Source organism: Sebastes fasciatus, chromosome 10, assembly GCF_043250625.1.
Source record: "Sebastes fasciatus isolate fSebFas1 chromosome 10, fSebFas1.pri, whole genome shotgun sequence".
In the NCBI taxonomy this organism is placed as follows: domain Eukaryota; kingdom Metazoa; phylum Chordata; class Actinopteri; order Perciformes; family Sebastidae; genus Sebastes; species Sebastes fasciatus.
The window spans coordinates 28746929-28767729 of NC_133804.1; the positions used below are offsets into that span (position 1 = coordinate 28746929).

At 36.7% G+C, this 20801-nt stretch overlaps 1 protein-coding gene and 1 long non-coding RNA gene across 6 annotated transcripts in view; one reads left to right on the forward strand and one right to left on the reverse strand.

Annotated features, from left to right (window-relative positions):
- LOC141775684 (uncharacterized) overlaps nucleotides 1-20801 on the reverse strand; it is a 241819-nt gene that overhangs the window by 19126 nt on the left and 201892 nt on the right. For 4 of the 5 annotated variants that reach the window (XR_012595652.1, XR_012595655.1, XR_012595653.1 and 1 more), the window contains 3 exons: nucleotides 20637-20713; nucleotides 4888-5012; nucleotides 1520-1596 (listed from right to left, as the gene is read on the reverse strand). This is a non-coding gene — a long non-coding RNA (uncharacterized LOC141775684). Of the gene's footprint in view, nucleotides 1-1519; nucleotides 1597-4887; nucleotides 5013-18423; nucleotides 18920-20636; nucleotides 20714-20801 lie in introns of those variants that run through there. The other variant, XR_012595656.1, reaches the window with a different exon arrangement.
- On the forward strand, nucleotides 11594-17093 carry nkx3-2 (NK3 homeobox 2). Its single transcript, XM_074649269.1, has 2 exons — nucleotides 11594-12360; nucleotides 15436-17093. The coding sequence occupies exons 1-2, from the start codon at nucleotides 11973-11975 to the stop codon at nucleotides 15861-15863; spliced, it is 816 nt and encodes a 271-aa protein (XP_074505370.1). The 5' UTR covers nucleotides 11594-11972; the 3' UTR covers nucleotides 15864-17093.

Consider the following 20801-nt stretch of genomic DNA (forward strand, 5'->3'; position numbering starts at 1 on the left):
GAGGCACATTAGACGGATTTACTGGCAGCATGTTTTATGTATGAGATGGAGAAATGCTTTCAGCTCAGCGGAGACCTCACAGCGAGAATGTAGAGGCAGAGAAAGCAGCAACAGACGATAATAATCTAAATATATAATATATATCTGTTATATACTGAATATAATATATCTGTTTAACAGGTTTTAGGTTATCTACTATACCTGAAAGTATTTTTACACACTGAGAAAAGAAGTCTCGATCACATCCAAGTCAAACTTTTACTCCTATTCCCTCATTTAGAGATTGTTTTTAGTTTCATTATATACAGTCCATCGATCAGTCGTGTTACTTATAGATCAGCTATACAAAAAATAGTACCATCATGTTTTTACAATATTTACTTAAGAGTGGATGGAACAAGAGAAAAATAAATGACCATAAATACAAAATATTCCTAGAGCTGAAAAAATTAGTCATCAGTGGATAAACAGAAAATTAAATATCATATTTGCTGTTTATAGTTATTTGATGATAATTGCTCTTGTGATTTGGCATATTTTCCCTTTTTTTGTTTCATAGACACTGAAATTGAGAGAAATTTAGAAAATACTCACCAGATTAATTGATAATGATGATAATCGTTTTGTCTGCAGCTCTACATATTACAACCAACTTTTCACAACATTCTTTAGCAAGTAGTATAATGTCAATTAGGGTTGTCACAATATCAGATTTTTCAATATCAGACATCACAGCACTACTTTGAGGGGGCACATACACTGCGAGGGCGCATCTCTTTGCAAATGAAATAAAGTATTAACTGAGTTCATCTTTGCATGTGAACTATTAATCAAAAATTAACAGTGTTTTTGAGAATCAATATCAGAAAAGATAATATTGTGATATTTGACATTTTCAATATTTTCTTACACCCCTAAATAGCATATTATGTACGTGTTGAAAGCATTCAGCATTTGTATTGAAAATTGGAGATTCAACCTTTTTTAACCACTGATTCATGGTTAAGATGAAACCATGAATACTACTACTAGAGTGTATGTTTTATTTAGTAAAAGCTATTTTGAAAAGATGATGATAATGCTGATCAACAAACTGGTGGAAGAAGTACCACCGTGTAGAAATATGTAATGTATGTAAAAGTCCTGCATTCAGTAAGTAAATAGCACTCAAAGTACCTAAAGTAAAAAGTACTCATTATGCCCATTATGGCCCAATGCAGAATCATGTATTATATTATTGGATTATGATGTAATATTTGATGCATTAATGTGTAAACGTCACTTTAATGTTGAAGCTGGTAAAGGTGGGGGTTATTTGAATCACTTTATATACTGCTGTATATCTTAATCTATCACAATATATTTTAATTTATTAGTTGATTATATTTTTTATTAACAATCTGAATCTGCAAAGTAACAAGTAACTAAAGCTGTCAGATAAGTCTAGTGGAGTTAAAAGTACCTCCAAATATTTGCCTCCAAACTGTAAGTACAAAGTGAGTGAGTAAAGAACAAGTACCTCAAAAATATAGGGACTCTTCATAGTGGGACATGTGGATTCTGGCGGGACAGACTGCACCGGCCTCACTTCAGCATCTGAATGTGAAGGAAGAAAAACTGACTGTGATACAAGACACCAACAACATGAGCTGCCTCAAACCACCTCAAATCTTTCACACTCTCTGCTGGAGGGTCGCTGTGCAGTTTATCCAGCAGGGAGCTGAGGAAAGATGGTGGTTTCACACAGCTGTCAGCTGGAGTAGAGCTAAACTGCTGAGGGGATCCTCAGAGCTGCAGACTGCAGGCTGTGGGGAGACGGGGGCTGCTGCCTCTCTGCACTGGGAGTGGTCTTTCCTCTACTGGGGATTTGGCCAGAGCTGAACATAATGATCCCCCATTCAGCCACTCCTCTCACAAGACATAAAAGTTAACAGGTGTTTAACGTCAGAAGCGTTTCATATGAGAGTCACAGGAATAGCCAGCGACAGGCAGCAGGGAGGGGTGGTGGCTCAGAGTCTTAAAGGTTTTTTTCATTTTGCAGTATTGAAATAGTTCTGCAGACGTGATTTGGATCGACTGCTGGCGTCTGTAACAAACACACACCAGAGTGCAGGATTATTTCTAAAATACGTGCTTATTGAGTTTACAGTTTGAGCGGTTGCAGTATGTCAGCATTGTGTGAAGTCAAAAAAAGCATCATATGTTTGGTCCCTGGTGTAATACAGAGAATTTAAAGAGGAATCTATTTATCCTGGATTCTTAGTTTACGTTGCAAAGTTCATCATTTGAAGGCTGTTGCATTTTATATCTAGCATTCTGCTTTCTGCTGCAATGTTACTTCAATATACTTTTTGAAATTACAATAACCTATTGCTGATAGTAGTTTAGTAGTTTGCTTCAAACGAAATGCAACATAAAAAAGAAAAACATTACAAAGTTGTGGTTATTCTCTTCTGGGTAGATCATACATTTTCAAACTGGATAATTTAAAGTAAGTATTCTGCTACAACATTTATAAAAATATTTATAATTTAAAGCAGCAAATCAAAGTTAAAGTTCAGAAAAAAACACATCCTTAATTATCATTTGACGAGCTGCAACTAGTCAATGGACAGACAATACCAAATATTTACTTATGCTTTTCTTTGTCATATATGATATTAAAGTGAATATCTTTGGGTGTTAGACTGATGGTTAAATAAAGCAAGCAATATGATTATGTTACTTGGGCTATTGAAGGTTATAGCTGGCATTTTTCACTATATTCTGATATTACACTGAAAAAAAAAAGATTAAACAAGAAATAATCCTCAGATTAATTGCTAATGACAGGAATCGTGTGGATTGATCAGATTTAATTGACAAACATAACAACTGCCACCAGATTTTGATTCAAACTGATTGGTGCACAACAAGTATGTGACATCACCTTTTCCGAACTGAGCCTGCTGCTGATTGTCCATAGTTAATCGTGATTAATCGCACATTTTTTATCTGTTCAAAATGTACCTTAAAGGGAGATTTGTCAAGCATTTAATACTCTTATCAACATGGGAGTGAACAAATATGTTGCTTTATGCAAATGTATGTATATATTTATTATTGGAAATCTATTAACAACACAAAACAATGACAAATATTGTCCAGAAACCCTCACAGGTACTGCATTTAGCATTAAAAAATATGCTCAAATCATAACATGGCAAACTGCAGCCCAACAGACAACAACAGCTGTCAGTGTGTCAGTGTGCTGACTTGACTATGACTTGCCCCAAAACTGCATATGATTATCATAAAGTGGGCATGTCTGTAAAGGGGAGACTCATGGGTACCCATAGAACCCATTTTCATTCACATATCTTGAGGTCAGAGGTCAAGGGACCCTTTTGAAAATGGCCATGCCAGTTTTTCCTCACCAAAATTTAGCGTAAGTTTGGAACGTTATTTAACCTCCAAGCTAGTATGACATTAGTATTAACTCTGAGAGCCCTAGTTGAAAAACATGATGGTCATTTTTTAGAATTTGTATACACTAAATGATTAATCAATATCTACAAAAAATAATCCATTGATTATTAGATAATTTATATATTCTGTACTCTAATCTGTAAACACCTGTCAGAGAGGTAAATCTGTTATCTACAAACATCCAAAACTCAGAGCTCGTCTGCAGCAGCTGCAGTCTGTGACATCCACTTCACCGAGAGAAAAGCCCCATAATATCTCAAGAATTTCTAAATGATCCATGAAGTTTTCATAACTGCATCAACTCGTATGTTCAAAAAGTGGTATTCAACATGAAACCACTAAAAGGGGGTTTTGAAGGACGTCTTTATTTAGGCGTGAGCGGAGGAGAAAGGGAGCCGGTCACAGAGACCTGAGCAGGCAGCCGAAGCCTCTTCAGGACCTGAGAAGCCTTTCATGATGTGCTTGAGCTGCACGCATTATCTGTTGCGTGCCAGAGAAGCTCGTTTGTCAGCACAGCAGAGCCGAGAAATAAACTATAAATCACGTCTGCACTATCTACACACATTAATTGGACTGTAACAGCAGGCTATTCCCCCCACTTGTGCTCCTGTGTCTGCAGTAATGCAACCATTGCTGGGATGTTTTGAATAGCTTCCAGGAGACGCAGGAACTTCTCCCTGCTTGTCTCTTGCTTTCCATTTACTGTATTAAGTGTTCAGTCCCAAGGGCTCTTCCATTTACTGCTCCATCGCATGCAAGGATAATTTTTCTTTGGGAAAGAGGGTTCAATTGTAACTTAGGGCGACTAAAAGCATACTTAAAGCTGGCAGTAACCCCCCCGTCCCTTCCCTTTCCTTCCACTTTCCAATGTTGAGGTTGATTAAGGCTGCTATCAGGGTGGATCTGATATTTGGTGAGAAATCTAGAGGGCATTTTGGGAGCATTTACTGCAAATGACTCTTGGCAGTGCCCTCTCATGTGTTGCTCCATCTGAACACAATCTGGCAGCTATTCTCACAGAAGTAGAAGAAGAAGAAGGGGGGGGTTTAGTGTGGCGTGCTGTGAGCCTCCTTCTTCATACCAGCACGCAAGAAAAAACTCCAAGAGCTGTCATAAACACACCCAGGAGAGAGGAGGGGAAACAGAGACGTTGCCACGGCGACTGGCATGTTGCTGCATCATCAGGCGTGATTTCTGTTTAAAGCACCAGATTAAAGTTACAAGAAGAGGCAGGGTGGTGGTGGTGGTGGGTGGAGGAGGCAGACGTAATAGTCTTAATATGCCATTAAAGTTTATTTCTTTACGGGAAAGGTGGTGGGAATTTCACCCCGGTGTTGAACTGGAGGAGAGCAGACGAAGAGTCTGGGGATGTTAAGGGAATCATGTCATTGTAGATAGAAAAAAGAAGAGAAAATATACCTTTTCCCGGCACGGCTATTACACAGTGATCATCTCATCTTTCCATGATGGCAGGTTCTGGTCCTCGCCAGCAGAGGGAGACCTCCCGTCCAACAACAGCAACCTCAGTCTCAGCTTCATGTTGACTGTAAACACACAAGAAGGGTTCATATTCATATAAACAGCAAAAGTGTCTTTTTCATGTTCATTTTTTTGTTTACCCAATATCAGTGTAGAAAAAATTAATCGATTAGTCTCAATGATTTTCATTTCAAGTTATTTATCATGCAGAAATGACATAAATTCACAAATTCCAGGCAGTCGAATGTGAGCATTGGCATATTTTCTGTTTTTATCATTGTAAATTACTCTTTTTTTTTGACAAAACAAGACATTTGAAGACCCCACTGACGGCTCTGGGATCATGCAATTTTAATCATGCAAGACTAAGAAATAATGACAAAAATAATCATTAGCTGCAGCCCTACACCTTATGTATCCTTTCCTTTCTTTATTGTATAATATATAATATGATTTTGAATATAATTTTGGTCAAATGTGATTTGACATTTACTGACAGTTGAAAAAAAATCAAATAAAAAAAAAATCACAAGACTAGAAATCTGGGTTTTGCTGCTATAAAATTAACATTTTCTACTTTTAAAAGTACTAATATTACTTCTCCTACTACTAATAATGATAATAATGATAGCATTAATAATCATTAAGGCATTAATAATAATAAAAAAGGCACCATATCCAGAATGCTATACGTGCTGTATCACTCCAATTCATCAAAGTCTCCTGCAGAAGTACAATTTCAGGTACTTATTCTTTACTTCTACTTCAGTACATGCATTTGATAGCTGGAGTTACTTTACAGATTAAGATTTTACTTTTGAAAAAAAACATGTGATCAGTTCATAAAGTGAGACATCATTATACTGTAGATTAAACTGTATAACTACAACATTAAAGTACCGTTTATATATTATGGTAATAGCTCTGTAATCATATAATAGTACACTGACAGGAGTTATTCTGCATAATGAGTTCTTTTGATACTTGAAGAACATTTTGTTGCTAATACTTCTGTACTTTCACTTGAGGAACATTTTGAATGAAGGACATTTAATTGTAATAGAGTATTTTTTTATTGTGTGGCTACTTTGACTTAAGTTAATCATCATTATACATGAACTGGCTTTTATTACCGTCATCTCCACTAAATGGAACAGACAACCTGCTGGATTGAAATATGCCACTAAATGTTACATTAATTACAGAATTAAATCTCAGGAAATATGAGAAATAATAAATTGACTTTATTTAGAGTTGTTATAACGACAGTAATAGTTTTTCCAAATAGATAAATACATATATATAAATAGAAACAGTTGCTCAGACGGCCACCTTCACTGACTCTAAGTGTGAATCCCATCAAACCAGCGGCGTATCTGTTTTAAATGCCCCTGGAGTTGTCTGAATGAAAACCAGGCTGCTGTTTACATTTCCTGCCACTTACAGCTACTTACTGCTTATTACTCTTCCTCGCAGTGTGGTTACCAAAACACAGAGTAACCCGTGGAGCTCTGCTCGCCATCACACTGATAGGAGCACACTGACTCACTTTGTTGGAGGATTGGCAGACAGTTTTATTTATTTTCCATTTTTTTTTTCTGAGGGTAAAGCAGACTGTGTGTGTACGGGTCAGTGGGGCTGGTGTCAGGACAAAAGACAACAGTATGCATGAAGGACACAGAGAGAAATAAAACTCCCTACAAAACAAGATCATTTAAAAACTATGTGATGTACCACTTGTGTATTGGCCTTGGGTGGAATGAGCAGTTACTAAAGGGGCAGGGTGTGTGAAGATATCCAGACGGTGTCAGTGGTTTGTGCTTTCCCTTTTTCCCAGTTGTGTTTTCATTGCTTGTGGTGATTCAGGCTTTCATCCCCGAGGTCACATCCAGCCCCGAGACAACGCCACATAATTTCATTTTCACCAAGCGGGATGATAAGTTAGAGTGTTTAGCTGATTTACTGAGTGTTTTTAAAAAGAAGCATATGTCTTTGCATAAGTAAATAATTTAAATAATGTCCCAATAATATTAACAGTGCAGGATCTATTACACAGAGTGAAGTTCAGTGTGTTTTGATCCCAAAGGAAGATGTCAAAAAGTCAAGCTGAAGAGGTATGTCCAGTGGCCACTAGATGGTATAATATATGCATGCAACGAGTTTGCACAAGGTGACAGCAGCACTGACTTTAGATTAATATTATGACAAGACCTGTAGACAATTTTTATTTATTTTCTTTATCATTCTCATAATGTTCAGGAAGATCTTAATGAGTTTGATCATTTATACACCAGGTGTGTTTTTTAATCTCAATAATGTCCCAATATCTAATAATAATATTAATAGAGCAGGATCTATTACACAGAGTGAAGTTCAGCGTGTTTTGACCCCAGAGGAAGATGTCAAAAAGTCAAGCTCAAGAGGTATTTCCAGTGGCCACTAGATGGTATAATATATGCATGCAAAGAGTTTGCGCAAGGTGACAGCAGCACTGACTTTAGATTAATATTATGACCTGTAGACAATTTTTTATTTATTTTCTTTATCATTCTCATTATGATATATAATAAGATAATAAGATATATAATATAATACATAATAATTCTCATAAAATGTTCATACGGTTGAGGTAGATCTTAATGAGTTGATGATTTATACACCAGGTGTGTTTTTTTGGGGTGTAAATGTTACAAATTAGGTGACCTGGAGGAGAAAATAATTTATTTTGCAGGTCAATATTTTAAAACACATGATGATTTAATCCAATTTTTAAAGACTTTTACCAGCAAACGCCACATGAATTAGACCTTTGGCAAATAGGAATGATGACAACGCATCAGAGGTTAAAATAATCCTGTTGAAAAGTATTTTAAATTGAAAATCAATGAGTCGTTTGTCTCTCAAAATCAGCTGTTAGGCGCTCAGTCTGTTGGTTTATTCGCATTTTATTCATGTGCCAAAAAATACAACAAGACTCAAAAGACTGATGCAAATTAAAATTAAACCAAAAACAACAAAATAAAAATCAGTTTCACTGTTTTGAGCAGCTGATCTGATGACAGAGTTCATCTTCTGCTTTAGTTTTCGATTTGAATATTATTTTATTATCAGTTTTGACGTTTTTAGTTTAAAAAAAAAAAATCACGTAGCGAACAAGTTAGCAGTAATACGATTATTATTGCTCTTATAATTATTACTATTATTGTAATCAGGCCTATTCTCATAATTATTATATTCAAATGATAAATGTATCATTTAATGCCTTATTTTATAAAAACACTTTTATCAATGCAGCACTGAAGTCATCAGGCCACTTTAATTAATATTATTTATTTTAGACTAATAGCCTGATTAATATAAATTGATACATTAAATCATTAACAGTCTGGAAGAGTTCAGGGTTATTTATTAAAGCTGGGTAAATTGATATTGTAGTTTTTTTTTGTTATTTGAATTGAGACTGATAAAGCAAATGGAACAAAAACACTTCATTATAAGGAATAAAAAAAAAAAAAGGTTTATTAGCCTGCCGGATATAATATGAATTTATGAATCCCTCAAAGCCTCCACATCATATTTATATATAAGACAAAAAACAACTGTTATCAATTAAATAATAACGGCCTTATATCAACTAAATATCTCCCCATGCGCGTTCAGCCGAGTAAAATCCTTTTTTTTTAACGTTATTTTGTAAAATATAATGTAAAGAAGCGTTTGAATGGTTTAATGGTTTAATGGTGAAAGAAAAGCTGAGAGATCTGTGAGACGTGAAAAGCTGCAGAGGTCACGATCCGGATCTGCAGAGACAGATGAGACAGATGTTTGTCCACTAAAACCCACCGAGCAGAGCTGAGTTCAACTCTTCATATTTAATAAAATGCATGCTTAATACTGCTCTTCCACAATATTTATATTAGGTTTAGAGATATATAGTAAACAAGATCAACATTAGGTAAAATAAAATAAACAAGCTTTCCTTTTACGCTGCAAAAAAAACGAGGAATTAATTCATATATAGGATATGCATCAACTCTTTAAGGAGTCAAATATTCTGATAGTAGAAAGAGATGATTTCAGGTTTTAGATTTTTCCATATGTATAAATGAGTGTTTATGTGAAGCTGCACAAGCTGACTATAGTGCTCAAACTGATATATCATCCTGAGACCCAGCCCATTGACATGTGTCCTCTGTAGTGGACATTTTGTCCACATGCATATCCTCTTACTCTTTTGACCTACACTAGTAAGAATTTCCCAGTAAAATAACAGTAAAGAACTAATGGCAGCAGGGTTGCCTTTATGTTACTGTAAAATTAACATTATTATACTGTCGCTGAAATTTACAGCTTTGTACTGTTAATGAAAAATACAGTTTGAACTGTTTTTTTTAAATTAATTTCACAGTATTTTACAGTTAATTTACTGTTTAAAGATACATTATATAGCTGTTTTTCCCCTTTCTTTTACATTATCTTACTGATTTGTTTTAATGCACTATTTATGTTGTATTTTTTACATACATTTAATAAACATTATTTTTTTGCCTAGATGAACAGACATAGGAATATTCACACTAAATACAATTAAAGGCACTTGTTAGGAAAAAGGCTATAATAGACTTGTTGACACCTTTCCCAAAATGTATGTCTCTAGCTGGCTACAAGCACAGAATACAAACCATAACAACATGTGAGTGAAGAACAATAAAGCTAATTCACTGATTTTACAACCATGTACAATGTACAAGCCTCACATGAGCAGATCAGGTCCCAGAATTAAAAGAAAATACTGCATGAAACTGTTACTGATAATACTTTAGACAGTTGATCAGCAGTAACGTGCTGTTAACAGGTTTTCTTTTGTATTAACAGTAAAGCACTGTTTTTTTAGCAATAACAGGTCAATACTGTTGAAATCCTGCTGTAAATTAACAGCAATTGTTTACAGTGTATTATCGGGTGTTCTTACATCGTTTAATGAAACCGTTTTACATTATAAGTCAACAAGAAGACAAGTTACTTCTTTTTATTTCTTTTTTTTAACTTAAAAGCAAGAATTTAGTTTGTGCACAAGCTGAGGCCTACCTGGTCATGGTGATCCATGATGCAAGCTGCCAAGGAAGTGACACAAAATGAACACTTTGATGACTTTAAAGGTTAAATAATAAAACGTAGATAATGTGAACCGGTAACAACCTGACACATGTTGGTCAGTAGGTTACCCAAAATGTTACCAAAGAGAAAACAGCTCCACATTACGCACCAGACTCCCAGCAGACCTGTTTGGATGATGAAGGGTTAAGTTTAACAGAAAGAAAGATGACATATCCTGCAAATGTATTGTTCTGATGCTGCGTTCAAGTGATGCACACAAAATGGGAGACACGACTTTGTGACTTTTCTGACTGTCTACTTCTTGATCTCAGACTTTTATGCACGAGGACTTTTCTTTCTCTGACTGCACAAACATTACCAGAACATAACATTCTGCACTTTAGACAAATTAATCCTAAATCATTAATCAAAATCAACAAGACATTTCTAGCCATCGCAAGACCTGCAGAGGTGCAGTCTGCTCTCCTGTTTTTAAAAGAACTTGCAGGTGAAATATTTGTGTGGGTCAGTTCAGCCTCCTGGGAAAAGATTACACCAAACAGCAGAAACATTACAAACATTTACATACAAAAGAAGCATAGCGAAAACATAAACAAAGAGCTGTGACAAACATAAAAAAAGAATTAAACAAAACCAACATAAAATAATTAAAAAGAAAACCCACAATAAAAATAAATAAATAAGTAGATAATAATAATAAAAAAAGACCACGCGAGAGTATGACAATAATTTCACTTAAACACATTAAAGATATTGCATACATTCATTGTTTTCATTGCTTTTTTTGTTTTGTGAGGAAGCAATTGTTGACAGATATAGATCAATTTCTTTCATAAATACAAAGAAATTAGGCTTTTTTTTTTGTGGTAAATTTACACTTGTGAATGTGGAACTTCGCGAAAATTAAAATGAAATTAATAAGAAAAAATGCATTAGTGACAAAGACAGTAATTCATTTTTTCTTATTAATTTCATTTTTTAAAATTTTAATTCTCGTGAAGGTCACACATTCACAAGTGTAAATTGACCCAAAAAAAGCCTAATTTCTTTGTATTTATGAAAGAAATGGAATAATATCTGTCAACAATTTCTTCCTCACAAAACAAAAAGAGCAAATTATTGTCATTTTCTCGCATTGGTCTTTTTTATTATTATTATCTATTTATTTATTTTTATTGTGTTTTTTTATTATTTTATCTTTATCACTGTAATCATAGCAGCCAAATATAATATGTATATAGTACAGTGCACAAAATCTGAGAAAATGTTTTTTTTTTTATTTTTATTTTTTTTTATTTCAAAATTACAGTATCCATAGTAACAGCAGAACACATTGAAAACATTTAAAAAAGAAGCATAGCGAAAACATAAACAAAGAGCTGTGACAAACATAAAAGGACAACAGAAATTAAACAAAACAAACATAAAATAAATAAAAAAAACACACAATAAAAATAAATAAATAAGTAGTATTTCTTTAACTTTTTTCCCACTCTGGTGAAAGCAGCATGACGTAGATTACCAGTGGGCCAATCATGGAACAGCTTTCCCTCCTCTCTGAGCCAATAGGAGGCGACGAGGAGTGCCTGTCAGTCACAGGTGAGGGTGGATGGGTAAAGAAAGTTGGGTGAAAAGAGCCGGAGAGTGGAGTTAGTCCGGGCTGATGGCAGAGCTATGCGGAGGAGCAGCACGGATGTAGCAGAAACACTTTTCCACGGCTTCTCCCGCGGGGATGCGACCAAGAAACCAACACTGGAGAGGAAACCCACGGAGGGAGTAGCCTTAAAATGTGGATGAACTGACATTTACTCTTCTATCCGGACCGTTAATTACTCAACTTGAAAGAACCAGAGCAACGGTTTTTCAAACGGAACCAGAGCAACGGTTTTTCAAACGTTTTTTGAAAAATGGCCGTTGGTGGCAACTCGCTGATGCCTTTCTCGATCCAAGCCATCCTGAACAAGAAGGACGACAGCAGCAGACACTTGTTGCCAGATTTGGACGTGATGTGCTTCTCCAACAAGACTGCGTGCTGGAAGATATTTGGGGAGATGAACGGCGGCTCTCGGAGTCGGAGAAATGATGATGATGAGGAGGAGGAGGATTGTGAGACCAGACAGGACCAGAAGAGCTACGACGACTCGGACTCGGGACTCAGCGATGACAACGACAGCAAGACTCCGGAGAAAGCCGAGTGCAAGTCGGAGAAAGACGGAGACGGAGACGCTGAGACGGACCACGAGTCTGCAGCTGCGGAGAACGCGAAGAGTGACAGTGAGCCCAATAACAACACGGGTAAGTAGAGAGACTAAATGCGCAACTGAAGCAGAAATAAAGTGTGGCTCTCTGATTTCAATAAAACTATAACTATGTCTCTAAAACAGACAAGCCAAGAGTCTATAGTGCTCTTTTAATGCTGCTGCTGCACTGATTATGTTATTGTAGCATTTCAGGCCTTTTTGCAAAATCTCCTCGCATCCTGCAACTTTTACGCACGAATTGTTCTCGTTTTACGCATGAATATAACGCTACTGGTAAGTAGGACAGAGAGACTAAATGCACAACTGTGCACAAAGCAGAAATAAAGTGTGTCTCTCTGATTTCAATAAAACTATAACGACTCAATGAAACTTCTGTCTCTAAAACAGACAAGTAAAGAGTCTGTAGTGCTCTTTTAATAGTGCAGTTTAATGCTGCTGCTGCACTGATTGTGTTATTGTAGGATTTCAGGCCCTTTTGCAAAATCTCTCCTCATCCTGCAACTTTTACGCACAAATTGTTTTAGTTTTACGCATGAATATAACGCTACTGGTAAGTAATGCAGAGAGTCCTCACTAAGACCAAGAAAGTGGATCATATCAGTCCAGTTCTGAGGTCTCTACACTGGCTCCCTGTCTCTCTCAGAGAATTGATTTCAAAATACTCCTGCTGGTTTACAAAGCACTAAATGGTTTAGGGCCAAAATACATTTCTGATCTTCAGGTCATCTGGATCAGGTCTGCTTAGTGTCCCCAGAGTCACAACTAAACATGTTCAGTTTTATGCACCAAATATCTGGACCAGACTCCCAGAAACCTGCAGGACCAACTCCAACTTTTTTAAATCAAAGCTTAAAACTTTTCTGTTTGCTGCTGCTGCCTTTTATTAAACCAGATAATGATCTTATACTGCACTAGAGCTTTTACTCTTGTGTGTTATATTCTATTTTAGCTTCTATCCTAGCTTTTATTTTTTAGCTTGTTTTTATTTTCTAATCTTTAATCTTTTTATATAACTGTTTTAATTATGTCTTAATGTTTTTTTTGCACTTTGTCGCAATGTTCTTGAATGTTCATGTAAAGCACTTTGAATTGCCCTGTTGCTGAAATGTGCTCTACAAATAAAGCTGCCTTGTCATAATGCGCAGCCGTAGCAGAAATAAAGTGTGGCTCTCTGATCTGAATAAAACTATAACGACTCACTGAAACTTCTGTCTCTAGAACAGACAAGTCAACAGTCTATAGTGCCCAGTCTAATAGTGCAGTTTAATGCTGCTGGTACACTGATTGTGTTATTGTAGGATATCAGGCCTTTTTGCAAAAATCTCTCCGCATCCTGCAACGTTACGCACGAATTGTTCCTGTTTTACGCATGAATATCAATGGATACCCTGGCTTGTAGTAAAACTTTTTTCAGTACTGCATTAACTGTTATGATTTTTTTTGGACTCATCGGGGCTTTAAGGTTATTTATTCAGCAATGGTTCGATTTAACTTTGGACAAAAGTTGTTAATAATAATAATAATAATAATGCATTTTATTTGGTGGTGCCTTTCAAGACACCCAAGGACACCAGAGACACATTTATGAAGACACGTATGATGAACTGATGGACACTACAGAGAGTAGGCCAGTTTGAATAGGTGGGTTTTTAGAAAGTTAAGTCTTACGCGGTTAATTGAAGCCTATTTTAAGGAAATAAACTCGAATTCGTACTAAATAAACATCTGCCCACTAGTTGTGATGTTTAGGCCTGAATGAAAACTGATCAGATATTTTTCCTTTGATAAATTCTCATTTAATTCATGGCTCATTTCTAACAACTTGCAAAAACAGAAAACTGAAACACACTTCTGTATAAGTGTACACACTTCAAATTTGGATTATACATTTTTTGTCACATCCGCGCACCTATATCTCATTTGTAATAATTTGAAAGTGTGGTTCCAGCTGCATTAAAATAACAAACAAATACAGGAATTCACGTGCTGCTACACTGATTGTGTTATTGTAGGATATCAGGCCTTTTTTGCAACAATCTCTCCGCATCCTGCAACTTTTACGCACGAATTGTTCTGGTTGTACGCATGAATATTAATGGTTACCCTGGCTTGTAGTCAAACTTTTTTTCAGTTCTGCATGAACTGTTATGGATTTATTGGACTCATCAGGGCTTTAAGGTTATTTATTCTGCAATGGCTCGATTTAACTTTGACAAAAGTTAACGCGGTTAATTGAAGTCTATTTTAAAGAAGTCGTACTAAATAAACATCTGCACACTACTTAAGATGTTTAGGCCTGAATGAAAACTCGGATCAGACATTTTCCACTTTAATTTGAAAACTAAAGCATCCAGTGACCTTTGATAAATTCTGATTTAATTCATGGCTCATTTCTAACAACTTGCAAAAACAGAACTAAATCCTAAATCATTAAATCAAAATCTACAAGACATTTCTAGCGACCACACGGCACCCAGAGGTGCAGTCTGCTCTCCTGTTTTTGAAAGAACTTGCAGGTGAAATATTTGTGTGGTTGCAACCTGCAGGTCAGTTCAGCCTCCTGTGAAAAACTTCCACCAAACATTTCTTTTACTTTTTCCCACTCTGGTGAAAGCAGCATGACGCAGATTACAGTGGCCAATCGTGAAACTTTCCACTTTAATTCGAAAACTACAGCATCCAGTGACCTTTGATACATTTTAATTTAATTCATGGCTCAGTTCTAACATCTTGCAAAAACAGAAAACTGAAACACACTTCTGTATAAGTGTGAACACCTATCTCATTTGTAATCAGCAAGTGTGGTTCCAGCTGCATTAAAATAACAAACAAATAACAGGAATGTAACGTACATGTTGCATCTGAGTGACCTTTCATAAATTCTAATTTAATTCATGTTTTATTTATAACAAATTGCAAAAAAACAGAAAACTGAAACACACTTCTGTATAAGTGTGCACACTTCAATTTGGATTATAATTTTTGTGTCACATGCATCCGCGCACCTATCTCATTTGTAATCAGAAAGTGTGGTTCCAGCTGCATTAAAATAACAAACAAATAACAGGAATTTAACGTACATGTTGCATCTCCGTGTCTCTCCCTACAGACTGCAGCACCCTGGACGAGAAGAGCCTGGACCAGCAGCCCAAACAGAGGAAGAAGCGCTCCCGAGCCGCCTTCTCTCACGCTCAGGTCTTCGAGCTGGAGCGTCGCTTCAACCACCAACGGTACCTGTCCGGTCCGGAGCGAGCCGACCTGGCGGCCTCCCTGAAGCTCACAGAAACCCAGGTCAAGATCTGGTTCCAGAACCGCCGCTACAAGACGAAACGCCGCCAGATGGCCGCCGACCTGATGGCGTCGACTCCTGCGGCGAAGAAGGTGGCGGTGAAGGTTCTGGTTCGGGACGACCAGAGACAGTACAGTCCGGGAGAGATCCTAAGACCCCCGCTGCTCTCCCTGCAGCCCTCCTACTATTACCCCTATGCATACTGCCTCCCTGCCTGGACACTCTCTGCGTGTGCGGGGAACCAGTGAGAAACTCGGTGACTGTATTTATTCATTGATTGTTTTTGCTCCCAGGAAATCAAACTGACTTTTTTTCCTGACAAGAGGATGAGACCTGAGGGGACTTTTATCTGCCTCACCTTGTTGCCCAGATCAGACCAGAGGTTCCCAAACTGTTTTCACATCCTCAAATACCTAAAAAAGACTCTTTCTTTCATTTAATAAGAGTCTGTCCCGAGGAACCCCATTATAAAGAAGACATTTCTTTTAACCTGCTCATGGTGGTGCCCAGACCAGACCAGAGGTTCCCAAACTGTTTTCACATCCTCAAATATCTAAAAAATTACTCCTTCTTTCAGTTAATAAGAGTCTGCACCGAGGAACCCCATTAAAGAAGACATTTCTCATGATTTATGCTATGAAATCATAACTGTCTGAACTGTAGGTGAGCGGGGAGATGTTTTGCTCCCAGGAAATCAAAACTAACTTTACTTATTTTCCGACAAGAGGATGAGACCTGAGGGGACTTTTATCTGCATCACCATGTTGCCCAGACCAGACCATGAGGTTACCAAACTGTTTTCACATCCTCAAATATCTAAAAACGACTCCTTCTTTCATTTAATAAGAGTCTGCACCGAGGAACCCTGTTAAAGAAGACATTTCTCATGATTTATGCTATGAAATCATAACTGTCTGAACTGTAGGTGAGCGGGGAGACTGGACCTTCTTATTAAATGTCAGTATGTTAACCTCTGAGGAGTGACACAGTAATAACATTAAAGTATTCCTCTTTGCTCGGGAGCCTCTCAAGGACCTCTGACGCCCCCCCCAACGGACCCCAAATTTTGGGAACCGGCGGCCTGAACAGACTGTCACCTTATGTTGGTTTTCTATTTTACATGCGCCTTCCTACCTCTGCAGTGATTGGAAATAGGCATATTCCATTGACTTTTCATATTCTGTTACAGGTTGTGTGTTTTTTTTTCTTGCTGTGTTTGTAAAGGTAAGATATTTCAGCACTTTTGAGCTTTATACGTTACATTACTTACAATGTTAACTGCATTATAGTGTGGGCATGTACAGTGTGAGACTGAGAGGAGGCGGTCACTGGTGTTTACTGGCCTCAAAGTGATCTCGTGGCAGGAAACAGGCTTTAAAAACAGACCGACTTCTAACTGAAATGTACATGTGTTATTTGTGTTAAATTGACTGTTTAGAACGAAAAAAAGCATTAAAACATATCAGGCATTACTTTCATTTGGATGCTATTTTATTTATAGTTTTTTTATTCGCAAGTGTAATATTGGGACAGAGACTTTTTTACCAATAATTGTAAGAATTAACAACAAATTCCGGTTTACAAATTAACCTAAATTTGGCAAAACAATTAAATATACACCAACTATTACGTATAGTGGTTAAAAGTATAACTCTGCTACAACCTGGGTTTTACAAGCCTGGCTTCCTTGTAAAAAACAGATAGAAACATGAAGTTGTACACGCTTCTTTTCTGACCAAAAAGCATCTCAAGGTTTAAATAGCCTAAACATGTGCTCACACATAAGACTGAACTGGCTTATAAATACTTCTTTAATTGTCATATTTTCATTAGTAGGTTGGTTTAGGACAGTTTTTTGTGTTTAGGGAGCACAATGCAAATATGCAATAAATAGAAACGCTTTACCAGCTTAATTCTGGGCATTTTCGCTGGTAAAACAGGTTTATTATTATCGAAAATACAGCTTTTTCTCCATAAACTTCCCCATAATGTTACACCCAGACCTTGTTCTGGTGTCATCTGGACCACTATGTCTTTCTTCCCAAACACACCTGTCAAACAATGATGAATAGCTGCGTGATTCGAGGACAGGGCAGACTGACAGCTACCTTTAGGGCTGCATGTCAACACAAGGAGAGGAGTATTCAGGGGTTAAGGAGGCCCATCATGTCACTACCCTACATCCAAGTCAAAGAAGGAAGAGTTGGCAGATCGTAAACAATATTTTTTTAAGTCCCACAGGAAAATACTTAGTTTGTCTTTCTAGTTATAGGCTTAAAACTGGAGTTGAAGTATTACGGGAGGATTCTGCCTCCACTAACAGCCTGGATGTTAAGTCAGGGTCAGTGGGGAGCTGCCGTACACCAGCCATCCATCTCTGGCCTTAAAGGGGACATATCATGCTCATCTTCAGGTTCATACTTGTATTATGGGTTTCTACTAGAACATGTTTACATGCTTTAATGTTCAAACAACACATTATTTTCTCATACTGTCTGTCTTAATATACCTGTATTTACCCTCTGTCTGAAACTCTCCGTTTTAGTGCATTTCAACGGAATGGCAATGGAATTGCGTTGCTAGGAAACAGTTCGGGTCCCTGTTTAGTTCCTGTCAGCTGATGTCAGTCACATACACTGCAACAGGAAATAAACTGGGACACATTTAGAATGTTTCAGTTTAAAACTGTGAAATTGTCTAAATATTGTAGATTTGTGACATCACAAATGTACAGAAATCCTGACGGCTTGTCAGGCAGTTTCTTAATACGGGGCTGTGTGTATTTCTCTGTGAATTGAGCGTTTTGATACTTTCACAGTATTTATATATCACTTAAACCTGCTTTATCATATAAAAGACATGAAAATCTCACTTTTTACAATATGGAACCTTTAAAGAACACCTACATCTCCTGCAGACACTTGCAGTCTGTGGGATGCTGTAGGAAGTGTGTGAGGTGAGGAAGTACAGAACACAGATGTCCAAGATCGAAATTAACAGAAGTGTCATTTATGTGGATGCATCTGGGAACATCTGTATTTAGCCCTGACAGCAATGCGCAATGGCACTGCGCTTTTACGCGCGTATACGCAACAGCATCCGGGTATATGTAGGGTTTTTTGGTTGATCAGTGCCTCATCTTCTTTAACCCTATATGGTAAAAACACAAACGGCGCCTATATGTCCTAAAATCTGATCTCCTTGATGCAGGTATACGAGCCTCCCGAGGCCATCTCCAGCGGCTGCTGCTGCTCATTGGCTGCTCTGAGGCTTGAAGGACAGACAGGGAAGCTTCCTTTCAGACCTGCATGTGGAGATATCTGATATAGAGGCTGGTTCTCCTTTCAACCTGCGATCGTTGAAATGCAAACACCCCCATCGGTGTGAATTTACCATCACAGCGTCTCACCGTTATTTCTTTTTTTTCATAATTTAAGTGTGCGTGGGAAATATACTTATTGTATTTAGGCTGTGACTGTAAAACATATGTTGACTTTTTCTCAGAAAAAAAATAATATTTAAAGGGAAACTCCTCCAGAATATGTATTTTATCTGCACCCTTTTACGTCTACCAAATCAATTACGCACAAGTAACCTATTTGTGTTCTTATTATTCAACAACAAATTCAACAATTTATATTGTATAACAATTTATAGATTATTTTAATCTTCATTGGAGCAAAGCGTGGAGTTGGGGAATTGTAATATCGAAAAAAAAGAAACTCTTGCAGTTGCTCAAATGAGGAGTTTCCCAACGGAAATTTTGTTCATCTTCATATTCTTTTTTTTATTTGATTTCTATTGAGAGTTTACACGCAAGAGCTCCTCCTTTCTGGTCTAAACTGATGCTCCTGTTAGTTTTTGGGTAATTCAGCCGCTTGCTCTTCACTTTCACTGAACACTAATTATTTTATTTTGCAGAGAGAGTCTCCACAGTTGTTATTGATTATAGAAAATTGTCATTTAATAGACATTATTTGACACGTTATAGCCTAGAAAGCCGAGTTATACTCTACCAAACAGACGCTGCTTAATGCTTATTTGTGTCTTTTTTTCAGAGAAAGTTGGGAAAGTTAATAGAATTACAAAATACCCGGATGTCTTCTTTAAATATAACTAGGTTAACGGTGTACCATCAAATTACACTGTCCATTTGACAAAACGTTGAATCTTATTTCTTCAAATATGAGTTATTTTTTATATAGGCTAAGGTTTTCTAACTATTTAATTTTTTTATTGAGGTAATTTCGATATATATTAAAGTGACACGATCACACAATGAGATTTTTTTTGCAATATTTCAACAGGTTAATTTACTTTAAGGTAATTCATTTTAGTAACCTAAATCGATAATAAAATATTTCTCTCCCTGGACCTTCAGATCATATAACGCCTGTTTCATCAACCTGACTGAGTCCAATTAAACATCAAATCAAACAAAAACATTTAAAGATAGGCCTAAAATAGAAATAGACAGATATCTAAATGTGTTTAAATTCGTGCCCACAGGTTGGATTTCATGTTTGAACAATATTGTTTATTTTGCACCACGATGTTGTATAGTGCTTTAGGCTACTACGCTTATAAGGTCTCTATTTGCACACATGTTATTCATCAATAGGCTATTTCAAGCTAAAGAACCCGTATAGGTAATATTGAAAATATCAATGCCATTGTCTCAAATATTGATAATTTCACCATAAAAATGATCATAAAATATGATTTTTCTCAGTTTCGGTGCGTTTTGTGGAACAATTGAGCCTAATATATAATACAGTTAATTATGATAAGGAAAATGAATTCACTAATTTGTGTTTAAACCATTTGTCTTTTTTTAATTTTATGTCCCTGAAGGGATCACACATTTTCTCCATTTAAGCGATAAGAACTGACATAATATTTCTGTCTCTCTCTCTTCGCCTTGTTCGTTTCTACCTCTTTTAAAAACAATTAGTCTTAATTTCCCTCCCAAGCTTTGTGTCAATCCCACCCTCATCATGAGCCTGTTGGAGTCCACTGACCTGACTGACTCTCTGCCACCTGCTTCAAAGTGTTCCAGGTGTGAATTCCTCTGCGTCCCTCATGTTGCAGCGACATCCTGCAGAGAAAACAGAGAGAGTGAAAGACGTGATCCAACCTTTGGCTTGTTAAGCACTGCAGCTCACATTTTACAGAATAATATTACA

Bases quoted from the DNA above. Each gene is read 5' to 3' on its own strand.
- nkx3-2 (XM_074649269.1), top strand. From the start codon at position 11,973: ATGGCCGTTGGTGGCAACTCGCTGATGCCTTTCTCGATCCAAGCCATC. The intron at 12,361-15,435 runs GTAAGTAGAGAG...CTCTCCCTACAG, and splicing joins TGAGCCCAATAACAACACGG to ACTGCAGCACCCTGGACGAG.